Source organism: Salmo trutta, chromosome 27 (assembly GCF_901001165.1).
Source record: "Salmo trutta chromosome 27, fSalTru1.1, whole genome shotgun sequence".
NCBI lineage: Eukaryota > Metazoa > Chordata > Actinopteri > Salmoniformes > Salmonidae > Salmo > Salmo trutta.
The window spans coordinates 7,739,328-7,752,549 of NC_042983.1; the positions used below are offsets into that span (position 1 = coordinate 7,739,328).

Sequence of the window (13,222 nt, forward strand, 5' to 3'; positions counted from 1 at the left end):
TGGGCGGGATGCAGGCAGGCAGTTGGGAGGAGAGTAGCATGCAAATGAACACAGAGCAAAGTCCAACCAGTTAGTGCCACAGCCCAGAGCCACATACACCATACAGTGTGGTAAACACATCACATTTTGTCCAAATTCACACTTAAGTCACAAGAGGAAAGTTGACAAAATGGTATGAGAGGTTAACTATAAACTGTGACATAAAACTACCACCTCAGAGTTTCTGTTGGCTAGCAACACATGGTAGTCCTGGGGTTGAGATGCCCACGAAATGATGATGGTTGGGGAAGGGGTGGAGGTGATCATTTAGTTGCAGATCAGAGCTATCCTAAACAATGGCCACAGGGAGTTAATGAACACAGAGCAGTAGCACATGAACAGCATGGGGACTGGGGGAGAGTCAGGGGCACTGACCCATTTGGCAGTGTCCCTCAAAGATTCCCAACTCCCAAGTTTTTCAAGTTTTAATGTCACATGCACAAGTACAGTGAAATGCCTTTCTTGCAAACTCAAAACCCAACAATGCAATAATCAATAAGAATATATTACTAGAAAAAAAACACGAGAAATAAGAAGAAATATGAATAACACAATAAGTAAGTAAGCATACTATATACAGGGTCAGTTCCAATACCATATTTACAATGTGCAGGGATACTGGAGTGATGGAAGTATACTGAAATAAAATATATGCTCAACATGTAAAGTGTTGGTCCCATGTTTCATAAGCTGAAATAAAAGATCCCAGAAATGTTCCATATGCACAAAAGCTTATTTCTCTAAAATGTTGTGCACAAATTTGTTTACATCCCTGTTAGTGTGCATTTCTCATTTGCCAAGATAATCCATCCACCTGACCAGTGTGGCATATCAAGAAGCTGATTAAACAGCATGATCATTACACAGGTGCAGTTTGTGCTGGGGACAATAAAAGGCCATAATTGATTTTGCCGAAATAGGTCTGGCATGTCTCCCATGTTCAAGAAGCTTTCCGTTTTGATTGGGTTATTTTGGCAAAAAAAACGTTAGGCCTACCTATAGAAAATAAGAATAAGAAAAAAAACTCTGCGTCTCTGCCCAGCCTGTCAAGAAGGGCCAATAGGATGTTTAGCCTGCTCTCCAGGCACCATCTGAAGCCAAAGACTGTTTGTTTCAAAAAATGTATTCTAAAAATAAATTAAAAGGCAGTAATAAGTCATTTTTTATTTCATTCTAAGTCACAGCCTATATGCAAAATGTATAGACTATAATGATTTAATACAACAAAATTAAAATGCTGAGCGCTTTTTGTCGGATCCAAGATGGTGTAGCAGTGCAGATGTGGTTTGTCGTCCTCTCGTGCACTTTTTGTCTTTTTTTGTATATATTTCAATTTATTTTCAATCTCTTTTCCATTTTTTTGATCAAATATACCTTCCGGTAACCCGCCTCACCCAATGTGACACGGATCCGCTATTTTTTAGACCTTATAGCCAGAACCTCCATCAGAAGCTAGCCAGCTAATTAGCTACTAGCTATTTAGCCATTGTTAGCCACTGCTAGTGGCCTTTCCTTCTGCACAGACACCAGCCGTTTTCTTTCTATAGCCTGGATAATACTTTCCTTCATCAGACTGCTTTCTTCACTACAAAGCCGGATTCCTGCCGTAAACCCTGGACCATTACTCCTGATCATCACAGCTAGCTAGCTGCCACCGAGTGACCCAGCCCCGAAGCTAGCCCTGAGCCAGGCCCACCTCCCGGCCTACTCTGTGATCACCTGACTACTCAGCTGATGCCTCCCGGACTCTACCCTAACACAGCTAGAATCCACCACTCCACCGGATCCTTGCCGTAAGCTGTGGACCTTTGCATCGGATCATCGCTGCTAGCTAGCTGCTACCGAGTGGCTAGAGTGGCTAATGCCCCTGCCCCGAAGTTAGCACCAGTTAGCCGCGAGCCAGGCGCATCTCCCAGCTAGCAAACAGAATAACTACAATTACCTCTTTCGCCATCTGGTCTGGACCCTTTGTCGACATGGCGCCCCGCCGTACCACCACGACTGGTCCGCCGACTTAACTCCATCCGCTGTGCCCTCAACCGGCCTTTGCCGGACATCGGAGCAGACGCTTGTACTTATCCCGGCCTGCTAACTTTAAACGCTGTGTCTCCCGCTTGCTAGCTTAGTAATGATTACCCTGCGGCTTCCCTGTTCCATCTATTGCTGTTCACTGGACCCTATGATCACTTGGCTACATAGCTGATGCCTTCTGGACTGTTCATTAATCACGGTACACCATTTGTTTATTTTTTGTTTATCTGTCGGCCCCAACTCAGGCCCTGTGTGTAGTCAACCGACCCTCTCTGCCCATTCATTGCCATTTTACCTGTTGTTGTTGTCTTAGCTGATTAGCTGTTGTTGTCTTACCCGTTGTTGCCTCAGATAGCTCTCCCAATCAACACCTGTGATTGCTTTATGCCTCGCTTTATGTCTCTCTAAAATGTCAATATGCCTTGTACACAGTTGTTTAGGATAGTTATTATTGTCTTAGTTTACTGTGGAGCCCCTAGTCCCACTCAACATGCCTCAGATACCTCCTTTGTCCCACCTCCCACACATGTGGTGACCTCACCCAGCATAACCAGCCCGTCCAGAGATGCAACCTCTCTTATCATCACTCGGGGCCTGGGTTTACCTCCACGGTACCCGCACCCCACTGTCGTGTCTTTGGCTATGCCGGATTAAATGATATGACATGCTATTCTATAAAATAATTTCTCTGTAATTAATATTACCTGATTAAGCTAATACCCGTCTGTACATTATGCCCTGAATCTATTCTACCACGCCCAGAAATCTGCTCCTTTTATTCTCTGTCCCCAACGCACTAGACGACCAGTTTTGATAGCCTTCAGCCGTACCCTCATCCTACTCCTCCTCTGTTCCTCGGGTGATGTGGAGGTTAACCCAGGCCTTGCGTGTCCCCAGGCACTCTCATTTGTTGACTTCTGTAATCGAAAAAGCCTTGGTTTCATGCATGTTAACATCAGAAGCCTCCTCCCTAAGTTTGTTTTACTCACTCCTTTAGCACACTCCGCCAACCCTGATGTCCTTGCCGTGTCTGAATCCTGGCTTAGGGAGGCCACCAAAAATTCGGAGATTTCCATACCCAACTACGACATTTTCCGTCAAGATAGACCTGCCAAAGGGGGAGGAGTTGCAATCTACTCCAGAGATACTTTCCAGGTTAATGTCCAAACAATTCGAGCTTCTAATTTAAAAAATGAATCTCTCCAGAAACAAGTCTCTCACTGTTGCCGCCTGTTATAGACCCCCCTCAGCTCCCAGCTGTGCCCTGGACACAATATGTGAATTGATTGCCCCCCATCTATCTTCAGAGTTCGTTCTGTTAGGTGACCTAAACTGGGATATGCTTAACACCCCGGCAGTCCTACAATCTAAACTAGATGCCCTCAATCTCACACAAATTATCAAGGAACCCACCAGGTACAACCCTAAATCTGTAAACATGGGCACCCTCATAGATATTATCCTGACCAACTTGCCCTCCAAATACACCTCTGCTGTTTTCAATCAGGATCTCAGCGATCACTGCCTCATTCCCTGCATCCGCTATGGGTCCACGGTCAAACGACCACCCCTCATCACTGTCAAACGCTCCCTAAAACACTTCTGCAAGCAGGCCTTTCTAATCGACCTGGCCTGGGTATCCTGGAATGATATTGACCTCATCCCGTCAGTAGAGGATGCCTGGTCGTTCTTTAAAAGTAATTTCCTCACCATCTTAAATAAGCATGCCCCTTTCAAAAAATGTAGAACTAAGAACAGATATAGCCCTTGGTTCACTCCAGACCTGACTGCTCTCGACCAGCACAAAAACATCCTGTGGCGGACTGCACTAGCATCGAATAGTCCCCGCGATATGCAACTTTTCAATGAAGTCAGGAACCAATACACGCAGTTAGTCAGGAAAACAAAGGCTAGCTTTTCAAACAGAAATTTGCATCCTGTAGCTCTAACTCCAAAACGTTTTGGGACACTGTAAAGTCCATGGAGAATAAGAGCACCTCCTCCCAGCTGCCCACTGCACTGAGGCTAGGTAACACTGTCACCACCAATAAATCCATGATAATCAAGAATTTCAATAAGCATTTCTCTACGGCTGGCCATGCTTTCCTCCTGGCTACCCCAACCCCGGCCAACAGCTCCGCATCCCCCGCAGCTACTTGCCCAAGCCTCCCCAGCTTCTCCTTCACCCAAATCCAGATAGCAGATGTTCTGAAAGAGCTGCAAAATCTGGACCCGTACAAATCAGCTGGGCTAGACAATCTGGACCCTCTCTTTCTAAAATTATCCACCGCCATTGTTGCAACCCCTATTACCAGTCTGTTCAACCTCTCTTTCTCAAATGGCTGCCTCGCCTGGTTCACCAACTACTTCTCAGACAGAGCTCAGTGTGTCAAATCGGAGGGCCTGTTGTCCGGACCTCTGGCAGTCTCTATGGGGGTACCACAGGGTTCAATTCTCGGGCCGACTCTTTTCTCTGTATATATTAACGATGTCGCTCTTGCTGCGGGTGATTCCCTGATCCACCTCTATGCAGACGACACCATTCTTTATACATCTGGGCCTTCTTTGGACACTATGTTAACTAACCTCCAAACAAGCTTCAATGCCATACAACACTCCTTCCGTAGCAGACTCCAGTGTTCATTTGCTAAACTGTAATTACTTCGCTACTATGGCCTATTTATTGCCTTACCTCCTCACGCCATTTGCACACACTGTATATAGACTTTCTTTTTTCCCCTCTATTGTGTTATTGACTGTACACTTGTTTATTCCATGTGTAACTCTGTGTTGTTGTTTGTGTCGCACTGCTTTGCTTTATCTTGGCCAGGTCACAGTTGTAAATGAGAACTTGTTCTCAACTAGCTTACCTGGTAAAAAAAGAAAATGTCCCTACCAGTCTTTTGTTGCACTCGCAAATGAATCACAGTGTATTTCTTTTTAGGCTATAACCTTGAAGTCATTGAAATAATATAGCCTAAATAATACATTCTCATTCCTTCTTAGGCTGTCTGTCCTGATGTATTTCGAGTGTTTATATGCTGATTTAATATGACGTAGCCTATTTGAAATGATGTGTGATTCTTACATTCACCTTTTCATGCTTATTCAAATACTTTTAATGTCAAATCATATGGCTTGGTTTCAGTACTTCAAAACCAAATGGTAGGTCCAGGTAGTCCAAAAAAAATAGATGAGTGTTGGTTAAATTGTGATTTTAATGAATGGAGCGAATTTGGAGCGTTTTTTAGTGGACAGGTTGGAAAGGACATACAGTATCTCACAAAAGTGAATACACCGCTCACATTCTGTAAATATGAGTATATCTTTTCATGTGATAACACTGAAGAAATGACACTTTGCTACAATGTAAAGTAGTGAGTGTACAGCTTGTATAACAGTGTAAATTTGCTGTCCCCTCAAAATAACACAACACACAGCCATTAATGTCTAAACCGCTGGCAACAAAAGTGAGTACATCCCTAAGTGAAAATATCCAAAATGGGCCCAAAGTGTCAATATTTTCTGTGGCCACCATCATTTTCCAGCACTGCCTTAACCCTCTTGGGCATGGAGTTCACCAGAGCTTCACAGGTTGCCACTGGAGTCCTCTTCCACTCCTCCATGACGACATCACGGAGCTGGTGGATGTTAGAGACCTTGCACTCCTCTACCTTCTGTTTGAGGATGCCCCACAGATGCTCAATAGGGTTTAGGTCTGGAGACATGCTTGGCCAGTCCATCACCTTTACCCTCAGCTTCTTTAGCAAGGCAGTGGTCGTCTTGGAGGTGTGTTTGGGGTCGTTATCATGTTGGAATACTGCCCTGCGGCCCAGTCTCCGAAGGGAGGGGATCATGCTCTGCTTCAGTATGTCACAGTAGATGTTGGCATTCATGGTTCCCTCAATGAACTGTAGCTCCCCAGTGCCGGCAGCACTCATGCAGCCCCAGACCATGACACTCCCACCACCATGCTTGACTGTAGGCAAGACACACTTGTCTTTGTACTCCTCACCTGGTTGCCACCACACACGCTTGACACCATCTGAACCAAATAAGTTTATCTTGGTCTCATCAGACCACAGGACATGGTTCCAGTAATCCATGTCCTTAGTCTGCTTGTCTTCAGCAAACTGTTTGCTGGCTTTCTTGTGCATCATCTTTAGAAGAGGCTTCCTTCTGGGACGACAGCCATGCAGACCAATTTGATGCAGTGTGCGGTGTATGGTCTGAGCACTGACAGGCTGACCCCCCCACCCCTTCAACCTCTGCAGCAATGCTGGCAGCACTCATACGTCTATTTCCCAAAGACAACCTCTGGATATGACGCTGAGCACGTGCACTCAACTTCTTTGGTCGACCATGGCGAGGCCTGTTCTGAGTGGAACCTGTCCTGTTAAACCGCTGTATGGTCTTGGCCACCGTGCTGCAGCTCAGTTTCAGGGTCTTGGCAATCTTCTTATAGCCCAGGCCATCTTTATGTAGAGCAACAATCCTTTTTTTCAGATCCTCAGAGAGTTCTTTGCCATGAGGTGCCATGTTGAACTTCCAGTGACCAGTCAGTATGAGGGAGTGTGAGAGCGATGACACCAAATTTAACACACCTGCTCCCCATTCACACCTGAGACCTTGTAACACTAATGAGTCACATGACACCGGGGAGGGAAAATGGCTAATTGGGCCCAATTTGGACATTTTCACTTAGGGGTGTACTCACTTTTGTTGCCAGCGGTTTAGACATTAATGGCTGTGTGTTGTGTTATTTTGAGGGGACAGCAAATTTACACTGTTATACAAGCTGTACACTCACTACTTTACATTGTAGCAAAGTGTCATTTCGTCAGTGTTGTGACATGAAAAGAGAGACTCAAATATTTACTCACAGTACTCACTTTTGTGAGATACTGTAGAGTGCGCACCGCTCCATGAACGATGACTGGGATTCCCAACCTCTCAACTCTGCACACATACTCTGCTGCGCACACACACACACGTGTAAACACACACACACACACACGTGTACACGGTAGCCTACACACATATACACACTTCACATAGGCAGACTGCAGCACATGTTTGCTACTGAGGGACGACTTTTCATGTATTTTCTATTACAGCAGAGAAGGAGAGAAAAATATGGCATTGTGTACCTTTTGGTAGGGGTCCAATGATATGGTGGATTAATTTGTCTATAAAGACAGTAGCTGAGCATCTCATTTTTGTACTTTCTCAAACACCAAGAGACACACAGACCCCCCCCTTCTCTCCACACACACACACACACACACACACACACAGAGAGAGAGAGAGAGCTCCCATACTCACATTTTCTTTAGGGGAAAACAATGGCCTGATCTAGTAGCCACAGATTGCCAACCAACACATTATTACCCAGAAGTACAGTGGTGTTATTATTGAAGTTGCCGGCTCTCTCTTTCCCTCTCCCTACTCTGTTGTTGAATGACTTTAGAACCTCTCCCCCCTCCATACACACTCCTCAGTCGTCTGAATGACTCTCATGAATACTCAATCAGTCACCAACACTAACCCCTACCATAATGACCAAGTCATTCTGCCCCTCGAAAAGCTCACGAGATCAAGGTGTGAGTGTGAACCGTCTCTGCCTGCTCTCCCCTGTTCTAATACCTTTTCAATACGTGTCCACTCTTTCTCTCAGGTACCTTTTTTTTGTTGATCATCTGTTTGGTCGCACATCTCTAAGAGTTTCTCCTCTCTGTTTCAGACACTCGTCTGCTGAGATCAGGAGACACTTTGGTGGGACGTATGGGTCCCCTCAGGTCTCCGTGCAACACGGTCATCATGGCTCCAACGCCTCTGCCTCCATGTGTTTCAGCGTGGTGAGTTACGCTACTGCAGGACTACTACAACCAACTATGCCCTTTCGTGGGTAGCAGCAAATAGCACCCGGGTGTAATATTTAGCTACCCTAAGGAGACTGATTCTGAGTGAGACTCTCAGACAGCATTTTGTGCTGTAGGCCTAATAATGTAATCCTAAAGAGGGATTTTGTGACCCCCTCACTTATTCCCTCTCTCTCGCTCACTCTCTCTCGTACAAAGTGCACTAATACCGCTCTATATTTGACAGGCTTAAGGCATCAGCGTTTACTGTAAGCCTTTTCATATCATGACTTGCCTAGTTAAATAAAGGTTAAATAATGTTTTTTTTTTATTTTTTTAAATCTCTCTGACTCTAGGCTTCATCCCTTTGATATGCCTCTGTCGGCTGCTAGGCAGCTGACTAGGCCAGAGGAGGGAGAGTTGGCCCAACCCCTAGTTATTATTGTGGTTAATGTCCAACCTGCTTGGGAAATGGGTCAGTGCGCAGGCTACTGTAGAGATATGGGATGGCCTGCTTACCTACCAGCTTACACTGGCAAATATGTAATATCTGTGGATTTGCAATGCAGGAGAGTGGTTTTTAATAACATCCTCTGCATGTTGATATTTTCCCATGGTGCATCATCAGCGGAGGAGCTCAGTGGAGCTGCAGGCAGATGTGTGGGATGATGATGATCATTGCTATGATTCATCTCTCTATTTTTAGGACGTATAATGATCCGCATTGTTATTAGTTAATCATCATTTCCAAAATGATGGATGACATGAGTGTGTGTTTGTGTTGCGCTTGTCTGTGCGTGCCCCGCTTTTGTAAGTGTGCACTTGCTTGTGTGTGTGGGGTGGGGTTCTGTCTCTAGAAACACAAGAGATGATTGATGGAGGCCTTGTTGATGCCACTTCTTGTAGTCAAGTGTTTTACCTTGCTTGTTGTTACCACAGCTTTTTTACCAAATCAACTCCTAGTCACTTCCCTTACCAACTTCACGTAGAGACCGAAAAACATTGGATAGGTATTAGCAAAATGTTGATGGCTCCACTTTGCCCTCTGAAAGGCCGGGAGTAATTCCACCAAGTTGCATATACCTATCCACTCCTTTTCACATCAACTACAGTGCCTTGTGGTAGGGGCTAGGATTCACTTTGGAGTTGGGTCTGAGGGTCCCTCTGAGTTTTGTGACAGCTTATGGTTAACTCTTCTTGTTTCCAGGAATGCACCAATTTGTTAACTTCCCTCTTACATGTTGAATATTTAGCAGGGTAAGTCTACTTCAAATTCAGTGTACCTGTGTTATAGTTCTACAAACGGTCATCTCGAGACCTCCACTTTTATGTTTAAAATGTGTGTGTAAGCAGCCAGTGTTGAGCTTAGAGGCAGGTGATGTGTTGTTAGACTGGGTATTTGGTACAGCCTGTGGGTAGTAGTTTCCTCTTAGGGAAGTAGGTTACTGGTTCTTTAATTAGGTTGAAAAGACACATTGCAGAGTTGAGTAGTATAACTGTGTTCAAATTGTATTAGTCACATGCGCCGAATACAACACCTTCCAGTGAAATGCTTACTTACGAGCCCCTAACCAACAATGCAGTTAAAAAAAAATACAGATAAGAAATAAAAGTAACAAGTAATTAAACAGCAGCAGTAAAATAACAATAGCAAGACTATATACAGGGGGGTACCGGTACAGAGTCAATGTGCGGGGGAACCGGTGAGTTGAGGTAATATGTACATGTAGGTAGAGTTATTAAAGTGACTATGCATAGATGATAACAACAGAGAGTAGCAGCGGTGTAAAAGAGGGGGAGGGGGGGCAATGCAAATAGTCTGGGTAGCCATTTGACTAGATGTTCAGGAGTCTTATGGCTTGGGGGTAGAAGCTGTTTAGAAGCCTCTTGGACCTAGACTTGGCGCTCCGGTACCGCTTGCCGTGCGGTAGCAGAGAGAACAGTGTTACTGTTAGGGATAGGCAAGATGTATCCTCATATATATATATATATATATATATATATCTTTTGGACAAAATACTACACACCCCCAAGACAAAACAACAAATGTGCATATTATGTATTAGAAAATATTATATTTTAAATGTATTATCAAATATAATTACAAAATGCACAAAAGGGATTGAAACATGTCTTGCAGCTTAAGTGTTATTGAAATGCTTCCCTTCCCTGCTTACTGCTTCAGGAGCAATAGTGTAGTAGTCCAATAGTCTGACTGCTGGTATGGACAACAGCCTGTTACTGGCCCAGCTGAGAGCATTTCTCCATAGTTCAGGATGCCTGGGAGTTAGGACAGAGGTATGTATGCATGTATTTGTTTCATTTGGCTCCCATGCTAAGGAAGGGAAAGAGAACGTATATTATGAAAGGAGAAATGCAGCCATGATTCCCCAAGCATTTAAATGTCTGGGGTTCACTCAAATATCTTAGGGAGTATTAGGATGCTTGTCCAGATTCACTCCTCACACGAAACAAAATACAAGCAATGAAGCCTTGTACCATCTGGTAAAGACATACCGTTTATTTTGAACACATGACTCTCTTTTTTGTTGTTGTCTATGTATCTCTGGTCTTTCTCTCTGTGTTGCCAGTTCCTGTTTTCCGCCTAGCATGGCACTGGTGTAGTAAAAAAACATCACGGATGACGTCAAAAACATGTCGGAGCAAAAGGAATCCAGGACTGCTTTCACCTCTGTTCAACACGGCTGCATTTCTTTTTTCTTTCTTTCTTTCTTTCTTTCTTTCTTTCTTTCTTTCGTTCTTTCGTTCGTTCGTTCGTTCGTTCGTTCGTTCGTTCGTTCGTTCTTTCTTTCTTTCTTTCTTTCTTTCTTTCTTTCTTTCTTTCTTTCTTTCTTTCTTTCTTTCTTTCTTTCTTTCTTTCTTTCTTTCTTTCTTTCTTTCTTTCGTTCTTTCGTTCTTTCGTTCTTTCGTTCTTTCGTTCTTTCGTTCTTTCGTTCTTTCGTTCTTTCGTTCTTTCGTTCTTTCGTTCTTTCGTTCTTTCGTTCTTTCTTTCTTTCTTTCTTTCTTTCTTTCTTTCTTTCTTTCTTTCTTTCTTTCTCGCTCAACCTCCCTTTGACACTTGGCTATCATGCAAATGAGTCTTGTGGCAGAGAGATGTGGCAGAGAGCAGCATTTACAAAACAGATGGAAGCACAACACTTTTCTTTTTCTGGACACTTAACATTTTTGGGGATTTTAGTCACAAATCTAAGCTTTTGTGACATTTGTTCACCGATGCAGCCGTATGTATGATCAGATTTATGTGGTCGTCGTATGCACAGGTTCAGCAGCCACAGCCCTCTCTCAGAAGCACCTGCAATACCCTCCTGTCATGTCATGCCCTCACATACAGCCCAGAGAAGTGTATAAAGACACAGATCTGGAACATGTACAGTGTCACCGATGCAGCCTCTCGTCTGTCTCTGGTGACAAAAAGCATGTTTATTTCCCTGACTCTTTTTATCACAGACTTGTGTGGGATAAGGCTGGAGGTGTGACGTTTTCCGAAGGGCTCTCCAGATTATTCTCCATTCAGATCGTCTTTTCTTTACAACGGTAAACTGAAGTTCTTCGAGGCCTCTTGAGGATTTCTGAGCCGTACTTCACAGATTACCGTATAATAATTGAACCACTGTATATGGAGCCACACAGTTACTGCTCCGACGAGAATTTGGCAGGTACCAATTTATTACCATTCAGGTATTGTTTTATGTGCGTGTCTTACAGCTTCCACGTGAAGAGTCATGTCATTTAAAGACCACAGTAGTTACAGTACCGACACAGCATAACAACCACGTAACAAAACTGTTGTCTGTTTTTGCCTGTGATGATGTTTCCATACATGAACACCGTGAGCTGTCATCCAAAGGTCAGTCACCCGTTAGGATAGGGAGTTATACGGGGTGTAGTTCCCCAGGGGTTGTAGTACGGTTGCAGAGGGTTAGCCTCTTATGAGGAGGATGACTGGACTAATATGATAGGAATGGATAATGGTTTATCTGAAGTTTCCGTCTAAGGTTATGTCGAGTTCCTCTAAGTTCCTTTTCTCTCGATATGAGCTCGGTCCACTCATTCCCGACAGATCTGAGGTTGTTGAGAGCAGAGTAGTGATCCAAGCTGTCCTCCTCCTCCTCCCAGCTCTGTAATATTTGGATATGACGGAGGGCTATAAGAAACTCCCTGTGCTGTACCCAGGCCCCCAAAGCCTTCAAGGATGATTCATCTTTCTGACTTTTCATTTCTCTCTCTCTTGCGCTCTCTTTCTCTTTCTGCCTCTCTCTCGCTCTCTCCCTCACGCTCTTTCTCTCTTTCTGCCTCTCTCTCGCTCTCTCTCTCTTTCTCTCTTTCTGCCTCTTTCTCTCTCTCTCTCTCTCTCTCTCTCTCTGCCTCTCTCTCTCTCACTTCGTTTTGCCTCTCTCCCCTTAAAAAATGTGTTGTTAAGTTCTTGGTATGCTTCAAGGCCAGGCAATCCTTTCATTGACGCCAATGAATACATATCTGGAACTATCTGGCTCTAACCTCCTATCAATATCACATTTAGATGCACTACAGTGAGTGTATTCATAACCTTAAGAATGTCATCATGTAGTTGCGTAGTATCTTTGTGTCTTAACCATTTCCTGGCTGTGCCCTCGGCATGAAACAAAAATAAACGTTTTTCTCTCTTGCCCCTCAGTTATTTCTCTCTTTTCTCCCTCTACCGCTCTCTCTCTCAATCCATCTCTCCGTCTCCTTCTCCCCCTTTCGCTATACTGTATACAATATAGTACAGTATAGAAAACATACTGTGTATCTCTCCATTCTAGTCCCAGTCTGTGTTGTCTATGTAATACTTGTCTGTTCCTCTATTTAACCGTTCTCTCTCGCTCTCTCGATCTCTCTCTGTCTCTCTCTCTCTCTAGCCCCAGTCGTATGACGCGGTGGAGCCCTTGGACTTGGAGGAGTTTCTGATGTCACAGCTGCAGGGCGGAGACTCCGCCCTCATGCGGGAGCTCGGAGATTTCCCTGACGACGACCTGGAAGTAGAATATGTGGAGAAGGAGTGTCGGACCGTACGCCACTCTGTACCCGATGAGGGGTGGGTTGCATGATCACATGTTCAATATAGAATAAAGTCAACCATACCTGTTACTACAGTGGCAAGAAAAAGTATGTGAACCGTTTGGAATTACCTGGATTTCTGCATAAATTGGTCATCAAATTTGATCTGATTTTCATCTAAGTCACACACAAATGATTGAATTTTTCTTGTCTATATTGAATACATAATTTAAACATTCACAGTGTAGGTT

General features: G+C 44.2%; 1 protein-coding gene across 2 annotated transcripts in view; it reads left to right on the plus strand.

The window, feature by feature from the left end:
- The window catches only part of dock8 (dedicator of cytokinesis 8), an 82,373-nt gene that overhangs the window by 11,800 nt on the left and 57,351 nt on the right, over positions 1 to 13,222 (plus strand). For both annotated transcript variants that reach the window (XM_029716508.1, XM_029716507.1), the window contains exons 2-3: positions 7,814 to 7,928; positions 12,833 to 13,008. In XM_029716508.1, coding sequence (XP_029572368.1) covers positions 7,814 to 7,928; positions 12,833 to 13,008 — 291 coding nt within the window. The remainder of the gene's footprint in view (positions 1 to 7,813; positions 7,929 to 12,832; positions 13,009 to 13,222) is intronic.